This window comes from Heloderma suspectum, chromosome 2 (assembly GCF_057233095.1).
Source record: "Heloderma suspectum isolate Gila_16-S chromosome 2, 16-S_ref, whole genome shotgun sequence".
NCBI classification, from domain to species: Eukaryota; Metazoa; Chordata; class Lepidosauria; order Squamata; family Helodermatidae; genus Heloderma; species Heloderma suspectum.
Genome location: NC_139459.1, coordinates 255,784,378 through 255,808,538, shown reverse-complemented (window position 1 = coordinate 255,808,538; position 24,161 = coordinate 255,784,378). Strand labels below are relative to the sequence as shown.

Genomic DNA, 24,161 nt, shown 5'->3' with positions numbered 1-24,161 from the left:
GCCAAAGCCGAAAGGACACTCAGCTGTGGATGTGTCTGGTGGTGAAAAGAAAGTCTGATGCTGTAAAGAACAATATTGTTTAGGAACCTGGAATGTAAGATCAATGACTCAAGGTAAGCTGGAGGCAGTGAAACATGAGATGGCAGGACTGAACATCGACATCTTGGGAAGCAGCGAACAAAAATGGACAAGCATGGGCGAATTTAATTCAGGTGACCATTATATCTACTACTGTGGGCAAGAATCCCTTAGAAGAAATGGAGTAGTACTCATAGTCAACAAAAGGGTGGGAAAAGCAGTACTGTGGTACAATCTCAAAAACGATAGAATGATCTCAGTACGAATCCAAGGCAAACCATTCAGCATCATAGTAATTCAAGTCTATGCCCCAGCCACTGATGCCGAAGAAGCTGAGGTTGATTGGCTCTATGAAGACCTACAACACTTTCTAGAACTAACACCAAAAAAAGATGTCCTCTTCATCATAGGGGATTGGAATGCTAAAATAGGAAGTCAAGAAATCACCGGGATAACAGGCAAGCATGGCCTTGGTGTACAAAATGAAGCAGGACAAAGGCTAATAGAGTTTTGCCAAGAGAACACGCTGATCACAGCAAATACTCTTTTCCAACAGCACAAGCGATGACTGTACCCATGGACATCACCAGATGGTCAATATCGAAATCAGATTGATTATGTACTTCCAGCCAAAGATGGAGAAGCTCTATACAGTCAGTCAAAACAAGACCTGGAGCTAACTGTGGCTCAGATCATGAGCTTCTTATTGCAAAATTTTGGCTTAAATTGAAGGACGTAGGGAAAACCACTAAACCATTCAGGTATGACCTAAATCATATCCCTTATGAATATACAGTGGAGGTGAGGAATAGATTTCAGGGATTAGACCTGATAGACAGAGTGCCTGAGGAACTATGGACGGAGGTCCGTAACATTGCTCAGGAGGCTGCAACTAAATCCATCCCAAAGAAAAAGAAATGCAAGAAAGCAAAGTGGCTGTCTAATGAGGCTTTAAAAGTAGCTGAGGAAAGAAGGGAAGTGAAAAGCAAGGGAGAAAGGGGAAGATCTATCCAACTGAATGCAGAGTTCCAGAGAATAGCAAGGAGAGACAAGAAGGCCTTCTTAAATCAACAATGCAAAGAAATCGAAGAAAACAATAGAATGGGAAAGACTAGAGATCTCTTCAAGAAAATTGGAGATCTCAAGGGAACGTTTTGTGCAAAGATGGGCATGATAAAGGACAAAGAAGGCAGGGACCAGCAGAAGCAGATGAGATTAAGAAGAGGTGGCAAGAATACACAGAAGAACTATACAGAAGAGATCTTAACATCCCTGATAGCCATGATAGTACAGTCACTGAACTTGAGCCGGGCATCCTAGAGAGTAAAGTCAAGTGGGCCTTAGGAAGCATTATTAACAACAAAGCTAGCGGATATGACAGTATTCCAGCTGAGCTATTTAAAATCCTAAAAGATGATGCTGTTAAAGTGCTGCGCTCAATATGCCAACAAATTTGGAACACTCAACAGTGGCCACAAGACTGGAAAAGGTCAGTTGACATTCCAGTGCCAAAGAAGGGCAATGCCAAAGAGTGTTCAAACTACCGTACAATTGCGCTCATTTCACGTACCAGCAAGGTTATGCTCAAAATCTTACAAGCTAGGCTTCAGCAGTATGTGAACCGAGAACTACCGGAAGTACAAGCGGGGTTTAGAAGAGGCAGAGGAACTAGAGATCAAATCTCCAACATTCGCTGGATCATGGAGAAAGCAAAAGATTCCAGAAAAACGTCTATTTCTGCTTCATTGACTATGCTAAAGCCTTTGATTGTGTGGATCACAACAAACTCTGGCAAATTCTTAAAGAGACGGGAGTACCAGACCACCTTACCTGTCTCCTGAGAAACCTGTATGAGGGTCTAGAAGCAACAGTAAGAACCGGACATGGAACAACCAATGGTTCAAAACTGGGAAAGGAGTACGACAAGGCTGTATATTGTCGCCCTGCTTATTTAATTTATATGCAGAGTACATCATGAGAAATGCTGGGTTGGATGAATCACAGGTCGGAATTAAGATTGCCGGGAGAATTCTCAACAACCTCAGATACGCAGACGATACCACCCTAATGGCAGAAAGCGAAGAGGATCTCAAGAGCCTCTTGTTGAGGGTGAAAGTGGAGAGTGCAAAAGCTGGTTTGAAACTCAACTTTTAAAAAACTAAAATCATGGCATCTGGCCCCATCACTTCCTGGCATACAGAAGGGGAAGAAATGGAAGCAGTGACAGATGTTATTTTCTTGGGCTCCAAGATCACCGCAGACGGTGACTGTAGCCGTGAAATTAAAAGACGCTTGCTCCTTGGGAGGAAAGCTATGGCAAATCTAGACAGCATAGTAAGAAGCAGAGACATCACCTTGCCAACAAAGATTCATATAATCAAAGCTATGGTTTTCCCAGTAGCAACGTATGGCTGTGAGAGCTGGACTATAAGGAAGGCCGAGCGCCAAAGAATTGATGGTTTCGAACTGTGATGCTGGAGAAGACTCTTATGAGTCCCCTGGACTGCAAGGAGGTCCAATCAGTCCATCCTAAAGGAAATCAACCCTGAGTGCTCATTGGAAGGACAGATATTGAAGCTGAAGCTCAAATACTTTAGCCACCTAATGCGAAAAGTCCCTGGAAAAGACCCTGATGCTGGGAAAGATTGAAGGAAAAGGAGAAGGGGATGGCAGAGGATGAGATGGCTAGATAGCATCACTGATGCAATGAATATGAACTTGAGCACACTCTGGGAGAGAGCGGAGGACAGGAAGGCCTGGCGTGCTATGGTCCATGGGGTCACGAAGAGTCGGACACGACTTAACGACTGAACCACAACAACAACATTAAGTTGTTGGTGAAGGGGAATCATGTGCTTTCTGCATTGTTACAAAACCCCCAAACAGATTAAGGGAGCAATCCTATGCCCACCAGTCAGCAGCTAGACGGCCATAAGATATCTGGTTTTCCAGGAACCGACCTCAAAGCCCTCACTCCTTCCCCCTCTTCCACACTGCCTTGCAGGCTGTGCGGAACAGCCCCATGCTCCGAGCTCTCAAGAGGAGCATGGAGCGGCCAAAACGGAGCATTCCAGGGCAAAGAAGGTATAAATGCCGGCAGGACACATCCTATGTGTCGTCCGGCAGCCTCCTCCCCCACTCTGCCTTGCCGTGGTTAGACAGCCAAAATTAGCTGTCTAGCCGCAAATGCAGGGCAGGAGAAGCGCGGGGGGAATGATCCCCTCTGTGCTTCTCCTGCCCTGCATTGGATAGGTGGTCACTTCCGAGTTCGGAGGTGGCCACCTATCTCCATAGGATTGTGCCCTAATGCATGTTACTGTGATGTGCCATCCATGTTCCAATCAGTAACCTGGATTTTGCCTTACTGGGTCTGTCTAGCTGAGTATCAGAGATTATGTTCCACAGCTGAAGATTTGCATCTCTTATCAAGAGAAAAACAATCATCTAAACAAGCAGTCCCCAACCTTTATGAAACCAGGGACCGGCCTCGTGGAAGACATTTTTTCCACGGACTGGGGGGCGGGATGGGACCGGGCTGCAGCAAGGGTGTGGGAACCCTCCTTACCTTGGGTCCACGGGGGGGGGGGATCTGTCCCTCCCCCCCCCCCCGAATCCTTGCTGGCCCTGGCTGGCTCTGCCCCGTGGCGAGTCCGCAGAGCTGCCGGCCGGCTCTGGCCGCTGGTAGACTTGCGGCCCCTGGGACGCAAATGGCGTCCGTGTAGAGCACGCCATTTGCGTCCCTGTTCTTTGCAGCAATAGGATATGTAAAGATTTACGTAGCCTATTACTTGAACAGGGACGTAAACGGCGGCCACTATGTGGGCGCCACTTGCATCCTGGCGGCCAGAAGTCCGCCAGCAGCTGGAGCCGGCTGGCAGCTCTGCGGACTCACTGTGGAGCTGGCCAGGGCCAGCGAAGATTCCGGGGATAGGGGAGGGATGGATCGCCTCCCCCCCCCCTGTGGACCCAAGGTAAGGGGGGTTCCCACACCCCTGCTGCAGCCCAGTTCCTAACAGGCCACAGAACGGGACCAGTCTGCAGCCCGGGGTTTGGGGACCCCTGATCTAAACAATGAGGATATCATGGTGCTACCATGTGTTCATCTAAAAACATTACTGAGAAAGGCAAACAATTTTTTGTTGGTGACTCTTCAAACTGTTAATTGGAATGTTATTACACGAAAGCAGCTGATAACCACTCATGTCTCTTTTCCAAGTGCTATTATCTGATTGTGTTTACTAAGCAGGACTTCCATTAGATAGAAGACAGAAAACTACAGAATTTTATCTATCCACTGGTAGTTTTCAGCAGTCTTATAATATAAATAAATGTCATGGTTTTAAGCAGTATTTGTAGCTATGCTGCCTTTTGGTGTGATGGGCATAATGGGTTAATTACCATCTTAGTTTGCACCTCTGACTTGCCATTACTGGATGCACATTATAAATCAGTGGTGGTCACCCTTTTAACAGTTATGTCATAAGTTGAATCCAAAGTACATGAGATACTACAGGATGTACTCAGCTCTCTTGGGGTACCTTTACCATTTACCTGCTTAACTGGGAAGGGGACAGCAGTGTAGAACTGGTGAAACAGATAGGAGTGCATGCCCCTTTGCTCCTAACCAGGCGTGCCTCAAACTCCTGTTGCTGGTGCCGCTTATAACCTGGGTGGCCAATATGCAATTGTGGTATGCTTCCATTTGGAGTTTTGCACATTTTTACTTTCTGTTGAACTGGATATAATATTCAAATTGAATTAAAATGGAAGGTTCTGTAGGTACAGATGTGGTGACACTGTTAACAGTATTTCTTTAGCATGTACATTGTATGGTACTTTTTTTTTTTTTTTAATGGACATAAAATGTCACAACAGATATCTCATTCTGTCAGTCTGCTGGCAGAACAAAATACACTGGCTGACCAGATCCCTGTCATGCAGCCGCCCACCCTCAAATCTGCTTTTGTATATGGGGGACTTCCAGAGCAGTTTGGGGTGGGTGGGGGGACAGGAGAGGTGTAGTGGGGAGGAAAGTAAGGGGAAGTCCTGTTGTGCAAGCAGAAGTCTACTTGTGTGATGTTGGCTGTACTTTTTATGCTCTAGTTTTTAGTGAAAATAATGGAGAGGTGATGCAATGGCTGGAGACAAATGCTGCTCCAGCAAGTCATATGTAAGTTTTCCAAAGATAGACTACTTTCTCCATCGCTTATAGTACAATGGGCAGCAACCTCTGTTTGCAGGAAGAACATATCTTCCTTGAGCTGGACAGGCCTGCCAAGTCTTGCCTTCCATAGCACCCAGAAATAATTATATTGTGGATTCACTGAGAGTATTCTTCCTTCTTTGTTTTTCTTTTCCCCAAAAGGTTTGGCAGAAAGTCTATTCTCTTTGCAACCATGGGTGTGCAGACAGGTTTTAGCTTCCTGCAGATCTTCTCAACCAGCTGGGAAATGTTCACAGTACTTTTTGTTATAGTTGGCATGGGGCAGATTTCGAACTACGTTGTGGCCTTCATATTAGGTAAGATTATTTTTATAACTTCAAACTCGTATAGCATGGTGGCTTGAGTATGCCTAAGCAATATTATTTAGTAAGAAATGATTCTGTGTTATAGAGGATCCCGTACCTAAGCAGTGAAACTATTTTTAGGAAAACCAACAAAATTAATAGAGATAAATAAAAAATATACATTGGCATTTGGGGAAAGCTGAGGAAAGCAATCCAGAGGCTGGATAGAAGAGGAAGGCTTCTAAATTTGCCAGGTAAGACAAAACGCTTTCAGCTGGTAATGGTTGTCAGATGTCTTAAACTTGCAAGAAGGCAATGGTTTTAATGGTTTTTTAAAGTTGACACAAATGGATAAAAAACATGGACAGGTTCAAGAACAGATTTGATGCTTTCATTTTATTTCAGAATTCACTTATCATAATCTGTTCTGACAACTTTGCTAACTCATTAGAAGCAGAACTAGACCCGAGAAGTGAAACACAGGGATTTCTTTGTAATACGAATGTGGAAGGGAGGCATTTGCAGAATAGAATTGCCAGGAAGTAGTAGGCTACTTAACCATTCCTCCATCAGTTGATGCCCCCCAGACATTTTGTACAGTTTTTCCTCCAGCCGAGTTCCCAAACAAGAAGAAACCCAGCTGTGGGAAAAACTGCCCTAGAAAACATTTGCTGGGAACAATTGATAGGTGCAGGGAACTCCTCCTGCATTAGCGTTACTTGGCAGGCATGTGTTTAGGAAATTCATATTTTGCTGGTATGATGTTTACATCTCCCATAGGGTCAACTTTTAATATAGCAAAGGCAGTGGTGTGTGGTTTGCTTCCATAAGGGAGAATGTTTAAATAATAAATAATAAGCTGTCCAAATTGTCTTAGTTAAAAGAAGCAACTCTATATCATGCTCCTTATAACCCACCAAGCTGTCTCCAGACCACCAATTCTTGGTTGTAAACTAAAGGTGCAATCCTATGGCTGCTAGACAGCATCTAGATAGCCATAGGATTTTTTGGTTTCCAGAAATCCAACTTCTTGCCCCCTCCCCCACCACCTCATAGGAGGTACGGTTCATCCCCGGCTCCATGCTTGGATTATCAGCACAATGCACCCGAAAAGGGGGCGTTCCTGGGGGCAGGGAGGGGACCGCGGAAGCACCGGTATGACACTTCCTATACGTCATCCAGCCTCCCCCTCCCGGGCTCCGATGTGCCCTGGCTAGACAGCCGAAATTGACATCTCACCACAAATGCAGGGCGGCCAGAGCATGGAGGAGAAGCTCCCTTCTGCGCTCCGCCCGCCCTGCATTGGATAGCCAGACGCCTCCGAGTTGACAGGCAGCTGGCTATCCCCATAGGTTTGTGCCCTAAGTGCTTTATAATGACCCTTTTTGTGCCATCCCAGGCAGGCAGCTAAAATGATGATTTGGGTGGGCTTTGTTTGTGCATCCCAAGTTGTGCAGGCATGTCATGTTCAGATAGAGAGTTAATTTCATCCTCTTTTACCTGGTCAAACGTGTTCCCATGACTAGGTTCATTAACTTCATTACCACAATTTTTATGCTAGAAATCTATATTGCTAACTATTAATTTTGTAAGCAATCAGCTGACTCCCAATAAATGTCAAGTTTACAATCCTTAATGCCTTTGTTTCAGAAGGAGAATTTATAGGAATATTTTTTCAAAAAGAATTAGAGCATTTTAAAGGCATTTAAGACTCTCTGTTTCTGCTATAAGAGCAGCACTGAGGATCAGAGTACTAAGACTTTCGCCTTTGCCCCTGGTGTATAGGAAAGGATCCCCCCATCTTTCATGGGGAAGGAGGTCAAAAGGTGCCACCTGGAACTTTGTGATCACAATATCTTGCCTTTATGTTGAAAGGTTTAGGCTTAAGATTCCAGACCACTATTTTATTGCCAAGTGAGCTATAGGTCAAGGATTTAGACATAGTTCTCAGGGTTAAATGAGATGACAGAGATATGCCTTTACTTTTGTAGAAAGGATTTCAGCAGTGGCATGGAAATTATTTTTAGATGTTAAGCTTCCAACAATTTGGTGAGAAATGTTTCAAGCAGAGGACAATTTAAAAACCTGTCTTTCACCAAAATATGTTGCGTATGTAGTGCTCACAATTTTTTGGAATATGTGAACCAAAAATAAGTTGTATGAGCATTTTTAAAATGTTGTGTTCCTTTGACGATTAGACTGCCATGCACCTGAAAGTTTGTCAACACAAGTGCTAAAATACTCATAGGCCTGCAAAATATTTTTCTCTTGTTTAAGTATGCCATGCTATCAGTATTTATTGATGTAGTGCCATCACTGTACATGATGCTTTACAGAGTAAGATAAACAGAAGAGAAAAAGTTCTGCTCCAAAGACCATTGTGATGGTGGGGAAGATAACCGAGGGAGGAGAGGGGAGGGAGAAACTTAAGGGTACAGTCAAATGGCTTACTATGCAGAGTAAGCCTCCATATGGTGCAATTTGAAAGTGGCTACCAGACCATGCCTGCTTCCATGTAGCCACCCTCAGAACAAGCTGCTTGGAAATATAGATTATTGTTCTTTGATTCCCCCCACCCTACCTTCCAAACATTACTAACCCTCTACAGATTTGATTATAGTTTCCATTGACACTGATGTAACCTTTTTGTGTAGTAATACAGTCTTTTTTGATTCTGCTGTTTTAAAAAGAAGGTGTCAAAAAATGTTCAACTTCTTTTTGAAATGCATGAAAGCCCTCATGGTGAAAAGTTTTAAAAGAAATGTTGACACCAGGATTATTTTTTTCCACTTTGACCATGTCTTGCTAGGTAACAAATATCTGTGCTATGCTAGTTATGTGATAACTTAGTTATTTTTGAGTATTGAGGCAAGTGGAAGCATTCTTAGTGGGTTTAAATGAAAGATGCTTAAGCTGATCTCATCTTCATTCTCTGCCCAGCAACATTTGAAAAATAATATATTTCTGGTAGTAAGTATAATAAACACATAGGCCTTGGCACATTCCCTATTTGTACAGATTTTCTTTTCTCATTTTGCTAGAGAAATTTCAGATACTGTAGCCACAAACTCCAAGCACTGTAGCTGGAGTGGACAGGGGAGAGAAGCTGGGGAAAGCTTTGTACTAATGGTGAACTTCTAGAAGTATTGGTTTATGCAAGTAGGGACACACAGACTACAGTTGTGGGAGACATGGCTTGTTGACATGCTATATGATGAATTTATACCTGCAGACTACTGGAATCCCTTCAGTTGGACATACTTAGGGTCTTCATATGTTCATCTCAATAAACTGGGGCAATTATTTTCCTTTGTGGAGGACTTTTGGCCTATTCTGGACTACAAGGACACTTTTTCATCAGTGATTACAGTGTGCGGTTTGCTTTAATCTCCAAATCTGTTAATGCATGTCATCTCTGTGCTTCAAAACCTAGTACACTTTCTATTACGTCTATGTCAGTGGTTTGGAAACAAAGCTCCTAGGAACCCTGAGGTTCTCAGAACTTATTAGAATCTTACATAAGTCCTATACAGAGTAGACGCATTGAAATGGATGGGACTTAAGTTAGTCATGTCTCATTTAAATACCATTCATTTCAATGGTTCTACTCTAAGTAGGACTTACATTGGATTTTACCTATTGAAAATTCCTTGATGAGGACATCCGTAACAGCAGAAAGCCTGCTCAAAAGATTGCATATCTGTTTTTACCAATCTTCCCTTTAGAAATCTTTGTTTCTGATTAAATCATTAACACTAAATTCAGTGAAAAGAGTTCTCTCTTGGCTCCATCGATTTCTAAAAGTGTCTTCTACAAAACTGTTCCATTAAAGGCATTTCTTTTCTTGTTGCCCTGCTAAACTCAGTTATGATGATGTTTGGGTGCCTGTAGTTGTCTCTCTCATGCTGATGTAATCTGAATTTGGGTACTGAAATGCTTGAAACACAGCATAATTTTGTCTGGGGTTTCATATTTGTGTTGATTTTCCTATAAAGTAACTTTCATCCCTAGTGTGGATCTCAAGTTGTGCAGGTGTGTCATAACCTTGATCGGATAAGAGAGTTAATTTCACTTTGTTTTTTTACCTAGCTCAAACATCACCCCATGACGCTCATTAACTTTATTACTACAATTTCTTTATCACTCCACCATGTTAGAAAAACTATATTGCCATGTATTGATTTTCTAAGCAATCAGCTGACTCCCTAGAATTGTCAAGGTTATCATCTTTAATGGCAGACTATAAGTGTTTCAGAAAAAGAATTAAAATAATTAAAGAGAGCATTCTTAAGGCATTCAAGACACTCTGTTTCTGCTGTAATAGCTATACTGAGGAACAAAGAATAATGAATACTGATATTTTTCCCCTTGCACCTGGAGTATAGGAAAGGATGTCCCACCCATATTTTCAATTTGGCTTGTTTAAAACAAACCATAGTTAATGTTAACCGCTGTTTGTCACTTCAGATGAAACAGCAAACCATGGTTAAGCGAAAGCAGAAGTGAAACCTTTTGAAAACATTTCAGCCACATGGGAAGAGGAGGCGGAGCACGTGAGCCAGAGACTCAGGCTGGTCATTCTGGCTCATAGACATTGTACTAAAGTATGGTTTAATGTGACATGCAAACGTGGTCATAGTATATGATATAGAAACTAACTTACTTTCTATGCAAAACTGAGATTTCCTCTTCTCTTTGTTCACTCCAGATCATGCCATATTGTTTCGTCAGATAAAAAGCATACTGTAAAGCATATTGGGAAGAATTCCTGGAATCCTAGAAAGCCCATCAGTGAATGTTAATCAAAGTGTTTTCAAGACCATTGTCCATATATGTACTAGCACATAGAGCTTGCCTGCCAAATTGGGCCTAATTGGACATTTATGAAATTGGCTATGACTGAGCTAAAGCATGAGCCAGAAGAAGAGATGTAAAATTTCTGCAAATTTTAAAGCCATGGAGGGGAAACTGTTGTTTTCCAGTGGTTTTTCGGGGGTGGGGAACCATGGGGGGAAATTTTTTAGCACTCTTTATAGATATAAATCATTTGGTTACTTTAAGAACATTAAGGATGCAGTCCTATGGGTTGCACGCTGGAAACTCATAAGTCCCTGAACTTGGAGGTTTACGAGTATCCTAATCAGAGTGGGAGGTGCCTGCATTTAAGCAAAAAGGGCGATTTTGCCCCTCTAGCGGAGGCTTCATGAAAGGGGAAGGAAGGAGGCTGGGGCGGCGATAGGAAAAGGCATAAGCCAGCCACCCTAGTGTCTTCCCTTCCCCACCCCCAAAAACACCGCCTTTTCCCTATCTCCATGCTCCCTTTACCGAGTGCAGAGAGGAAGCTGTGCAGTTCTCTCTGCGCTGCCTACGAAGGGGAGGGGAGCGTGATTTCCTGGCTACAAGGTCGGAACCCTATCTCCAATCTCATATCCAGGAAAACGAAGAATCCTATGTCTAGGGGGCATAGGATTGCTTTCTAAATGTATTATGTATAGCTTGGCTTGCTCATAAAATTATTAAAATTCAGAACATTTAAAAGTAAACTCAGTAAATTTGTAATTATTGTCTGAATAAACTATACTTTTAATATACCAAACATGATAATTGTATGTGAGCAAACCAAGTTATACATAGTATATTTTAGGTTTCAGTTTTATTTCTGACTAGAGAAAACTTCAGCAGGTAGTCCCTGAAACATCTGAATCATTTCAGGGACTACTTGTCAGAAGAAGCAGGAATTGCTGGAGGCAGAGGAAGACTGGTGTGCTGCATCTATTCTTGTTTATGAAGAATTGGTTGGGGTGGAGTTCAGGAAAATTTGGTCTGAAGGAAAAGCTATTGAGAGCTTATTTCGCTGGGGAAGACTCTATGACCTATTAGGAATGGTAACCAAGTATATTTAACTTAAGAACCTCTAAGTAGTCTCAACCTGTTATGTGAAGAGTGACATTTTATTTCCTTTTGTAAATAATTCCCCCTAATAAAATTTAATTTTTGTTCATTTTGAAAGGTTCTCTCTAGAGGCGGTGTCAATCCCATGCCTACATCATAGGAACCAGGCTCCTGAGTTTCTTTTAGTATAGAGGGTTTATTTTGATTGTAGTTATTAAAGGTTTTATACCTGAGGCAGAATTCCCTAATGGTGAGATCTAACTTTATTAAAAACTTTGACAGTGCTTTCCATAGTCCCAAGCCTCAAAGTTTGTTTATGGTTGGTTTTTTTAAAGAAATGTAAGTGGGATAACCTACACATTGTTCCGTTGTGTGCAGTGGCAATGTTAGCATAGCCTACAGTGTTTCTCTCACATGAGGGTTTTAGAACTACATTCATTGGCTGCTACAGCATCGAATCAGAACAAGCCCAGAAATAAGGGACTCTACAGAACAAAACCCGAACTGTCAAGAATGCACATTTTCTTCACATAATTATGATGTGATAACTTTAGTCATATGTTGGGAAATGGAATATGACTTGGAGCATCCCTAAATGTCTATCAATGAAAATAAATTAGATCAATAATTTTAATAAGGAATGAAAGAAATACCTAGGCTAGGAATTTTACAGAGAAGGTTGTTTTCAACCCACCCCCGCCTTTTCAAAATTTACAGACATTTTATGTCTCTAGTCTTATATAAAAATATTCCAGTCATGTAGTTTTTAGAAATCATGTTGGGGGAGTATAGGCCAGGTAGCAACCTTGACGGGGGTGGGGGTTAAATAATTTTAAAAGAAAATATTTCATAATCCATTATTTTCAGAAAAACAAAAAAAGGTCCTCGGAAAAACAGACCCCCCTTTTTTCTCCCAGTTTTTTGGGGGTGGTTTTCAGGCCTTGACATCTCTACTCAGACGTCTAGGACTTGCTGTAAGCCATGTGGCTTATGGGGCTGCTTTTCTTAGAAACACAAGCTCAAGTTCCCCTTGGATGCACAGCTCTAGCTGTGCTGTTTTTTGGATGCCAGTCAAAGTCTGTATCCTCCTATGAACAGTGTAATTGGGTTTGCTGCATTTCTTAGGCCTTGTTAAAACAGGCTAATGGAAACTCAGTGATTTTTAAGAGCTTTGGACTAGGAGTACTTAGTTGGTGGGCACAATGGGCAATTTGTTTCTAAATGACTGCTTGGATGAAGGTAGGTGTGTATGTGTGTAGCTTTTTCTTGCCATTCATCTGAGACACCCAGAATTCATGTTAGCTCTTTGTAAAAATAAATGAAATTTAGATTCAGTGACAACAGTTGGTGGACTTAAGACCCTAAAGACAGGTACCCCTTGTTGAAAATCTCATAATCAGAGAAATGTATTCAGGCATAAATTAACTGAGAGATTGTTTTTTCCAAAGCTGAATAATCAAATCTTACCAAGATTGATACATGGATTCATACCATGGCTTTCTTTCTGCAGTGGGGTGACCTATCAGGATAAGATACCTATGAATGGTAGACTGATATATAGGTGCAATATGCATTGGATTCCCTAGTCTGCCATACATCTGGCAAGCTTAATTTTTAAACTTGCTGAGTGTTGGATTTGAAGATAGTAATGTAACTCAGTCTTTAAAGAAATACGTGATATTGTGAGTGAGTAAGTAACAATGGCAGGAGAGGAAGAATGAAGGAGGGGGTGCAATTAGTCACCACCTTGCTCCTACTTGCCACAGATTGCTGCCTTTGCTATCTTCTTGTTTTATTTTATTATATTTCTATATTGCCCAATAGCCACAGCTTTCTGGGCAGTTCACAAAACAAGACTTAAAACCATAGAATAAAATAACATAATAAAAGATTGTATAAAAACATTAAAATGTTTTGAACAGAATAAAAGCCTAAGTAAAAGCCAGTAGCAGTGTAAAAATTCGAAAACACAATCGTGGGATTTTTTTTTTAACTGAAAAACTAAAAAGCCTAAGAGAATAAAAATGTCTTCACCTGGCAGCAAAAAACCCACAGAGTAGGCACCAGGTGAGCCTCATTGGGCAAGTGCAACCAGAGAAGGGCTTGTGAAGAGGACCTTAAGGTCTGGGCAGATATATACGGGAGGGGATAATCCTTCAAGTAACCTGACCCCAAACCATTTAGGCGGTTAAAAGTTAATACCAGCACTTGGAATTGGGTCTGGAAATGGACTGGAAGCTGGTGCAACTCACAAAACGCTGGCATCATGCGATCATATCACCTAATCACCACTAACAGTCTCGCTGCCCTATTTTGAGCCAGCGGAAGTTTCCAAACTGTTTCAAAGGCAGCCCACATATAACACATTGCAGTAATCCACACAAGAGTTTACCAGGGCATGGATAACGGTAGCTAAGCTATCTGTCCAGGTAGGGTCATAATTGGTATATCAGCCCAACCTGATAATAGGCACTCCTGCCACTAAGGCCACTTGTGCCTCCAGTGGCAATGCTGGATCTAAGAGAAACTCCGAACTATGAACATGACTGGGAAGCTTTAGGGAGCATAGAAAGCTTCCTTGAGTCAGACTATCGGTCCATCTAGCTCAGTATTGTTGACACTGACAGCAGCTTTAAAGTGTTTCAAACAGGAGATTTTCATAGCCCTATCAAGAGATGCTGAGGATTGAACTCTGGGGCTTCCTGCATGCAAAACATGTGCTCTGTCACTGAGCCACCAACCCTGCCAGCTAAAGAACAGGTTGAACACCACTCAGCCAGGCAGATGAGCCACCCACTAATAGTACCTCAGTGTTGTCTGGATTGAGTCTCAGTTTATTATCCTTCATCCAGTCCATTACTGCACCCAGGCACTGATTCAGAATACCCACTGGATTTGATGAAAAGGAGAGATAGAGCTGGGTGTCATCTGCATATTGATGATGCCTCAGTCCACATCTCTGGATAACCCCCCCCCCAGCTTTTTTCATGTAGCTGTTGAACATAGTGGGGGATAAAATAGGGCCCTGTGTAATCCTGTAGCATAACTGCCAAGGGACAGAGCAATAATTCCTTAGCACCACCTTCTGGAATCTGCTATCCAAGTAGGATTGGAAACACTGCAATGCAGTACCTCCAACATTCAGCCCATATAGCCTATCCAAAAGTATGCTATGGTCGATGGTATTGAAAACTGCTGAGATACCCAAGAGAATCAACAGGGTTGCACTTCCCCTCTCTCCCTCTTGGCAAAGGTCATTCCACAGAACAATCAGGGCAGTTCCCATTCCAAAACCAGCTAGTCCACATGTATATAAGGATTTATTTCTCTTTCCCACCTCCCCTGCCGCTAGGTTAAGCCCAATAAAGCAAAAGCTAGGCATTTCTTTGCTTCCTTACATTTGCACCATTGTGGTTTATAAATAGGGCTGTCACCCAGTTAAAGAAATCTTAGTTGATTAATCAATTTAAATTAGCATAAACATGCATATGAGTAAAAACACTAATTCTGAAGCAGAAAGCATTTGTTCTTTGAATTTAGATAATGTACTTCTCTTGCAGTACATCACATTTTAGAATAGACACTTTCTCCTCTGTGGGAAAAAGTGAAATTAGTTTTTAATTAGTTTTTGTATTAAAAAGGATACTTTTAAAAATCTTCTGCCAAACAAGCCATCTTGTTATATGATTAATTAAAACAAACAATGAAAACCAGACTTACTTATAAAATTATTAATAATGTAGAGAAGTTATTTTTTTCCCTCCTTTCCTCAGTAATACTCAGTGAAGCTGATTTGCGGTAGGTTCAAGGATCAATAAAACAAACAATGGGCGAGTTCTCATGTCATGCTAAGCTACCCTGAAAATAAGCCGCTGTGGGTGGGAGGCTTGCCCGTTACTCCCAACAGACGATGGCCCGCTTGGTGACTTATTGTGGCTTGTTTCTCCCTCAGTCCTCCAGGCCACTGCAGGCATGTGTTGCAGGGGCCTTTGCAGCAGAAATCCTTGTTTCCCTGCATCAGCACCCTTCCTGCAGTGGTCCACTGGGGTTGCCAGCACATGAGGGACACCTCCCCCCTGGCATCAGTTCACTAAAGGGATTTAAGTTTCTGAGCCCTTATCAGCATGGGAACACATTCACAAACTTTAACTTTTATGTTAGGGGTCTTGCACAAGCTCACAGGACCATAAGACCACCTATCAGCTATTGAGCCCAGCATAGTCATATCCCCATTGGTAGCGAACACCTTAAAAAGAAAAGAAAAGTCTGGTTCATGTTCTACTGAAGTAATACCCACCCTAAAGCTCATTCTCTCCGGCTGCCAGCCACTCCCCCCGCCCCGGCCCTAATCCATGCTTGTTGCTTCCCTCCACTGGTCTCCATTGCTAGCTGTCAGATGTACATGAGGATTACAGAGCAGTGAGCAGTATCACTACACATACTCAAATTTCAAGGCAGAACAGGGACTGAGTGTGTAAAGATATGCAAATTTCAAGGCAGACAATTGAGGCAAATTGCTAAAAATACATAAATTTCATGGCAGAGCAGTAAAATGGAGGGGGAAATTGCGCAAAATTTCTAGCAGCAGGCATTCACTCCTGTGCACTTGCGTAGGACCAGAAAAAAAATTGCAAACATGTTCAGGACACTCTTCAGTGTTTTTTCTTCAAGGTTTCTATGAAAAAAAATGTAAATCCATCCTGAGGCGGAGGGTACTGAAAAGGGATGAGGTAGAATGGCGGAGTCATTTGCAAGATTGCGAGGAGCAGCAGGGGTTTTCATCATTCTTGCCGGGCAGCTCTCTACCCATTCTCAACAATCCACAATAAAATTGCCCTGCTGGGGTTCAGATGTCACCCTGAGAACAAGCCACCCTAAACAACCCTACTACAAGCCATGTGTTCTCAGCATGGCTTGTTTACAAAAAACAACCCATAATGGAAAAACCGTTCAGGACTTGGACGTAATGGCAAGCCACCCTGCAACCACCCCCACCATAACAATCTACTATGGCTTAGCGTGATGTGTGAACCAGGTCACTGCATCGTTAACTTAGGGAATTCACAAGGTGTGTTGTTTAAAAGAAAAAAGATTAGACAAATTCATGGAGGATAGGTCTGTCCATGCTCCTTAGCTAAGTGGAACCTCCATATAGGCAAAATATATATTCATAAATACTGGGTGCTGGAGACAAATGTAATGACCATCACCTTCATACCCTGCTTGTGACTTTCTAGAAGAGGGAACCTGTGACCCTGCAGAAGTCGTTGGACTCGCATCAGCCCCAGCCAACATGGCCAATGGGTAGGGATGATAGGAGATGTAGGCCAACATCTGAAGGACCAGGGGTTCCTCAGCCATGGCCTAGAGGTATATGATTGACTGTTGTTGGACTGTTGTTTCCTAGATTTGACCAATTAGATTGCTCAAATCTAGCAAAAGCAGTTCTAATAGTCTAATAGAAGTTGAGACACATCCTCAGTAATGATAATGGCTGTTTGGTAATCCACTTCCAAATACCTGATTTCTCTCCTTCCACCGCCAACGTTATATCATAACTTACACATTAAGCGACAGTTAGATCGGAAGAATTCTTCAACTAGTCTTGCTTTAAGTTTACCCTAATTTTGATCCATGCTGTAGGACAAATGGCTCCATTTTAAAGGCTGTATTTATTTTTCAAAGTGCAATAAAATATTTTGGGCAACTTAAAAAAAAGAGTTAAGATGCTAACCCACACTCCTTGTTTTGAACAGGCACAGAAATTCTTGGCAAATCAGTTCGTATTATATTCTCTACATTAGGAGTTTGCATATTTTTTGCAATTGGCTACATGTTGCTGCCACTATTTGCTTACTTCATCAGAGACTGGCGGATGCTGCTACTGGCTCTTACTGTACCTGGGGTGTGCTGCGTTCCACTGTGGTGGTGAGTTTAACTGTTCTGAAAGGCGTTCAGCTTCAGCAATGTCCCTCTGTAGCTGATAACCTTCAACTTGCATTGTTATATAACCAGCTGGATTTTTACAGCCTTTGGTTGCTGTGGATATATTTTTCCCCTCTGGCATTTTGGTTGTAAAGAGCAAAGAACTGTCTTGAACGTCAAACAAGTTCTAGTTAGATAAATTATCTTTATCTTGAGCCCCACTGACTCTGCTAGTTTGGTTGAATGCATCCTGTTCTGGCTCTTCAGTGCTATTTAGACATTCTTTCTGGGTTATTTTATTCTTTAACCTCTAATTTTTAATTGCCTTTTTAAAAATATTGATTATTGCTGGATGAACTCTCTTGTGCAACCTTTCCCTTTCTTAATCTTCCATCCCCATTTTCTCTGTGGATGCAACTACAAATCTTCCTTGCAGATAAAGTGCATAAAATAGGTCACATGCTTTTTTAAGGACAGTCATAGAAGAGCAGTGCAGTTAAATCTATACCGCTTCTTCTGGTTCAGATTACATAATTTCAGTTTGATACCTGTTATATTTTGGGCATATGTTGGATCTACATACCCATGTTCGCAATAGGTTTGACATATCTAGGCAGAGTGAGGGATAGGGAAAGGCATTGTAAGAATCAAATTCCATCTCTAGGAATGGGTCTACCCCCCTAAAACCACTGAATGACTTAATAATTCTTGTGTTAATACCTATGTTGAAGGAGCAGAATCTAACTTGACTATTAAAACCTGAAAAAAATAGTAAAGAAAATAGACTTTTTTGGGTGCCGGGGGGCAGGGAGGGGGCATTGGAGGGTGTTTTTTCTAGATATTTGCTCCTATGCTTGAGCTCAATTTGGTGTGCGATCTTGAGTTTCTCCAGTGTAGCCTTTTAGAACAGCTTATAGTCCTATTCATGTGTCACATGCATGAACAGCACTCACGTATTGAAGTAGAAGTGGGGCTGCACTGTTCGCCTTGTCCCCAAAGGTGTGCGGCTGGCCTAGCCCTGCCTTCCCCCCACCAATGTGCATTGAATGTGAATGTCTGTAAAGGAGCCCCTAACTTCTAGAATCCCTGTGCATGATGAACTCACGTGTAGGAGATTCTTTGCCAATATCCATGCTCCGTGCACTCCTTGGGAGTGGGGCTATCCCGGGCATTCAACCTCAGGGTTGGGGCCTGCAGCATGGCACCACTTCAACAAGTGAGTGCCCCACGTCTATGTAATGCAGGAATAGAGCTATTGCCTGTGTATTAACTCACTAGAGTGTAGCGCATTCCTCCTGTCAGCATTCTTATCTCCGTGGCTAGCACCGTAGTGTTGCTAAATATTTAAGTAGTGATCATTCTTCATTCATCCTACAGATGGTGCCTACTGCAAATACCATGAATGCCAATTAGGCCCAGCCCCCAGCAAATCTTTGGTCACCTCTGCTTAAAAAGCTATTCTGTCAAAGTGTAAAAGTGGGGTACACAACTCAAATGTCTCTGAGGGACACTTTTACACTTTTATTAATTCAAGAAGGCCACCTCACTGTTAACTATTGGAAAGCATTTTTGTTTTTTAAAAAACTCTGTGTTGTAAAGCATGCATGTTCTCGTTCTCTCTCTCTCTCTCTCTCTCTCTCTCTGTCTGCACCACCATAGATTTCTCCGAATGACTCTTTCTCCTAACCCGCTCTTCTTCTCTTTCTTCACTCCATTGCCATCTTTCTTTCTTCACCCCATAATGCATGCTTCCTTCCCTTCCTTTGCTCCAACCACAGGCCTGCATTCCCATTAGCCCTCTCTGTCCTTGTGTTACCCACCAACCAGTCTCTCTACATAATCCCTCTTTTTATCTCTGTTACCCTCCCTCTTTTTCTCTCTGCACTCCCATCTCTCTCTCTTTCTCTCTCTCTCTCCTTCCTTCCTTCCTTCCTTCCTTCTTACTTTAGGTTTTCTTTTAAGCATGCACATACAGCATATCCTCCTCCTCCTCCCAAGTTCTTGGCAGTAGCAATTCACACAGTGATAGTGGGCTGTGCACATGGTCAGCTGGCTTGAAAAACTAGTACAGATCCTACCATATACCCCAGAGGGAGAGGAGGAGCAATGCCAACCTATAGATATTGGCATTCTCACCTCCACACCCCCAATTTTAAGGGCTTGGGTGGACTTTAGATATTCCTACAAAAAGATGGGAAAGGGCCACAAACAGTTGGCATTTGAAATTCCCTAAGAGGCTTCAGTCAAGTTGCAGATTGATGTTATGCGGGAAACCTCCTGTTTTGGAAGTTTATAGTTCTGTTTTGAAAATTATGTGTGCCTTTCTTACTTGGTTGCTTGAAATAACAATTCAGCAATGGGCTATGATGTCACACTGCCATTTGCTGCCTCATATGTTATTAGTGAGTACAGTACAGAACTACCCAAACCTTTTTGCTTAAAGAATTGAGTGATTTTTATTAAAATATATTTTTCTTGTGAAGATCTGTTTCACTAATATGAACACATCAGTTTCAGCTCTTAGGAATATAGGGGAGTTGTGCATTTTGAAAAGGTTTTGAAGAACCTGCTGCCCTGCTAACAAGGTAAAGATTTATTCTTTCTGGCTAGGCATGACATTTCAGCCTACAGGAAATGTGTGTAGTATCTTCTTCACCCATGCTCCACTCCTTCTAACCTCACTCAGCTTCCCACTTTAGCCGCTAAAAGAAAAATATTTGGTTCCAATCTGCTTTCCTGTCTGCCAATCAATTTTCCAGAATATTACAGGGTATCACAATGGAGCTGACTGTCTCTACTGGAAACATGCCTTGGGGGTTGACCTGACTTCCTGAAGTGCCCTTAGTATTAAATAGTCTTTATTCTACAGAGATAAAGTAGCAGATAATTTTATTCAAAAACCTGTTAGTTATCACATGGATTGTTTCATATGGTAGTTGCACTATAGAGCTTTTCTTTTCTCCCTTTATTACTTTTCCTTTCCACAACTTTTTCATACATATATTTCTCCTTATATCCTGATCCTTTGTTATTTTAATTTGAATAACTGAGCTTGTAGCTAGCCTGTGTCTATATGATTCAGCAGCTACAAGTTTAAGGGAGAACATTTTTTGTAAAGTTCATAACGGGTGTATTTAGCAAGCCACCAAAACAGGTAAGTCTCAGTTTTGGCAGCTACGTAACACAACACTGAAGGAGATGGGGTGCAATAAGCTGAAATCCAGCTAGGATCTTTGCTCCCAATTTGTCTGAGACACATTAGATGTGACGCTAGTTTGCTGAATCAGAATACAAGAAGAATATTTATCCCAGGGGTTTCCAATGCCGTGCCTGTGGGCACCATGGTGCCTGCAGGGACCTGCAACGGTGCCTGTGAAGTTCCCTGTTCCCTGCCTCCTTCAAAAAAAAATTTCAATAGAAAACTTGAAAACTGTTGGGGAAGCATATTCTCCTTCCTGTTCCTGAACCTGCTGCTGATCAGTAGGAAGAGAAGGGAAGAGTTGCTTCCTGGCCCCACCCAATCTTCTTCCGCCACAAGGACCTTTTCCCTTTGCTCGCTCTCTCTCTCTCTTTCTCCCCACTCCCTGCCTCTAGGCTTGCTATTTCTCTCTACCCAACCCCTTTCCTCGCTATGTCTCTCTTTTCCCCATCCCTTGCCTTCTTTTTTCTCTCCCTTCCTAGCCCCTAGCATTGCTTTTTCTCTCCCACTCACCCCTTTATCTTGCTGTTTCTCTCCACTCCCAGCCTCTGGCCTTACTGTTTGCTCCCCCTCTTTATTTCACTGTTTCTCTCCTGTCCTAGCCTTGCTCTATCTCTCCCCTCTACCCCTTTGCCTTGCTATTTCCCCTTCCTCTTAGCCTCTATTCTTGCTATCTTCCCCCTCTCCACCTCTTTTGACTAGCCAGGTCCCCTCGGCAGCCATTATATGACTAGCCACATCCTCCATGTGAGCCATTTTGTGGTGGTGCTCACAGCTGTTTCTCTAATCCCCAAATATGCCCATGGGTGAGGAGGGGAACCTGCTGCACTTAGCTTGGTGCTCAGAAGTTATTTGCTCGGTGAAGTAAATTATGCCAAACCCCACAGCTCTTCCATTTCTTTCATATAGATCCTAACCTATAAAATTCTATCTCGTTGAATACCCTCCTTTTTTATAGTCAGATGCCAACAAAAATTTATTTTATAGGTCTAAATAAATTAAATAAATTATCAGTGAAATGCCTTATTGTTACTATTTTTCTTCTTTAAATTAAATGAACAAATACATGGGACATGCATCTTCCCTGTGGGTAAGAGCCTGGACATGCAGGGATCCCCATAGCGTATAGAGCTCTGCTTCTCCCCACATAACTCCCTTGGTGTATGAGCATGAGCAGACCATGTCATTATAGAAAATGGGATGTTTTGGGGTGCCTCCCATATCCCTGTTCAGCCTCCCCTCTTTTGCTCAGTTAATGAACCCAAAGTCATGTTCGTTGAAAAAGTAAATGGTGGAGAGCTGGATGGAAATATGGGGAGATGCACACATGCTCTGTAAAGGCTTGGTGCTGTGCTTGTGCACATGCCCAGAAATACTTACTGAGGGTGGGGTGGCAGAACCTGGCTAGTCTACTATAGCGATTACCTTGCAGGTACTGGTCATGAACAAGAAAGTGTCGGGCCCATGAAATAAAGCTTTTGTGTAATTCCTTTTCAGTGCTGGTTTGCTGGAAAGTTGATTCTATTTTAAATACCATCTATATTTAGATATTGAAATATTTAAAAACCAATTTATTACATTGCAGACCCAACTGTCCTCCTTGCTTATGCACACTTCCCAGGGAGTAAGCCCCACTGAGCTCGGTGGGACATGCTTCTGGGTAAACATACATAGGATGCTGTTGCTGATTTTAATATTTGTTCTTAATTAATACTGATATATTAATTTTATGGTTAGCCGTTTGGGGGGCCTTTTTGATTGAAAGATGACATATAAATTAAATAACTAAGACAGAAGGGAAACACTGTTGCTTTTAAATTTCCATTGAAAGTGTGGTCAAAAACCCATGACTTGAGACCAGGACTGTGCTTGTGGGGAATTGGATTTTTCTTTAACAGTCATGGGTGGACACTTCCTCCTCATTAGAGCCTGCTAGTAATGTATTCAACAGAGATCTAGAAAAGGATTGCACAATACCTGCCAGAACTATTGGTCCTTGGCATCCCATTTCCATAGATTGACTTTGGTGTGTTCCATGTTAAAAGTTCCTATGCTTGGCAAGTGAATATTAACTGCAAAGGATCAGTGACACAGTGTTGTCACACTGTTACATACACAACAGCATGTAAGGGGCAAGCCCTGCTTTGGCCCAAATAAGTCCTTTGTGTGACACAGCCCTACCACACAGGGAAAGGTGAACAGGACTGTTAAGTGTTGTTGTGCTACGGTAGGGTTCAGATCAGCTTCTGGAGTCACTAGAAGGGGCTGCCCTTTTGTGCTTGGGCTGCCCTTTTGTGCCATGCTCATCACCAATCCAGTGTGAATCCTAGTGTAGGAACATAAAAGGATTTGGAAAATTCTCCATGTACCAAGTATTATTGTGTAACCAACATCTACAGGAGTGAAAATATTCTTTTTGCTGACAACATTTTGAGTAAAATAGACAGTTCAAATGAAATCTGGTAGTTTACATTGGACATTGTGTATCTTGATTTCTTTTGTAAAAGAATTAACATGTGCATTTATCTCCAGCATTACAAAAAACTAGTTTCTTATCACTGATTGAGGTCTTTCTAAAAACATCAGGTTATCTCATTCCTGCTGTGTTTTTTCTGGAGACAGTTTCCCCTGTCAAAGAAAACAAAACTACAACATATAAGAGACAATAAATTATAATGACGGAAGAAGGGCATGCACTTGGATTAATCCCATAAACAGGTCCTGGATAATCACACTTGGATTCTGCTTGTGAAACAGTCATGTCCACAAGATGGCACTGCTGAGATTTCCTCACCTTGCATATTATATATCAGACTTGTGTTCTCTTCGGGTTATGTTTAGGGGATAGCTTTTCAAAAATTTGGGAGCTGTCATTTATCTTTGGAGTTCCACATAGTTCCTGTTGAGATATAGTTTTGTTGGTTTTCTTACCACTTTAAGCAATGCCTTGGAAAAGTCAAAGCAAGCTCTTCCTCCATATTGTAATCAGCATTGGTGTGTACATACACTGTACCTGAAGCTTCTTTCTAGATTGCATGTGTTCATCAGTACCATGCTACTGATGTTTGATCAGGGCTAGCACCATACTAGAATCTGTACACAGCCTTCATAATGGCTGATTGTACATTAAAGTTGCTGCAAATATGAGCATGCTTATTTGGAACTAAGTTTCATTGAAATTAATGTTATTAACATCCAGGCAAATGTGCTTTAAAATTGGGCTATAAATTGTATTTTACCTTTTTAATGTAATTACCTTACTTCTAAAACTGTGATGTGTTTCATTCTACTGTTGAAGAAGATCTCATCATTTTTGTTTAGCATTAAAGTAAATAAGAAACACCTTATTTGCTTATTTTAAAAAAGTTTGGGAGATTACACACATGAAAAATTATCGAACATAAAGTTGCTACATCAGGACCTAACTGGAAGGGGGCAGCCATATGTATTTATTCACATGTCTGCTCTTTTCACATAGAAACTGGTGTGGTGTGGGTGGGGAGGTCTAGCTTTTCCACACAAAGGAGTGCCTGGCTGAGAAAACCAAAACCTTCCTCAC

General features: G+C 42.0%; 1 protein-coding gene across 1 annotated transcript in view; it reads left to right on the top strand.

Moving 5' to 3' along the window:
- The window catches only part of SLC22A4 (solute carrier family 22 member 4), an 87,114-nt gene that overhangs the window by 46,342 nt on the left and 16,611 nt on the right, over positions 1-24,161 (top strand). Inside the window, exons 3-4 of the mRNA XM_084838844.1 lie at positions 5,444-5,598; positions 17,235-17,406. Of these exons, the coding sequence (XP_084694970.1) occupies positions 5,444-5,598; positions 17,235-17,406 (327 nt within the window). The remainder of the gene's footprint in view (positions 1-5,443; positions 5,599-17,234; positions 17,407-24,161) is intronic.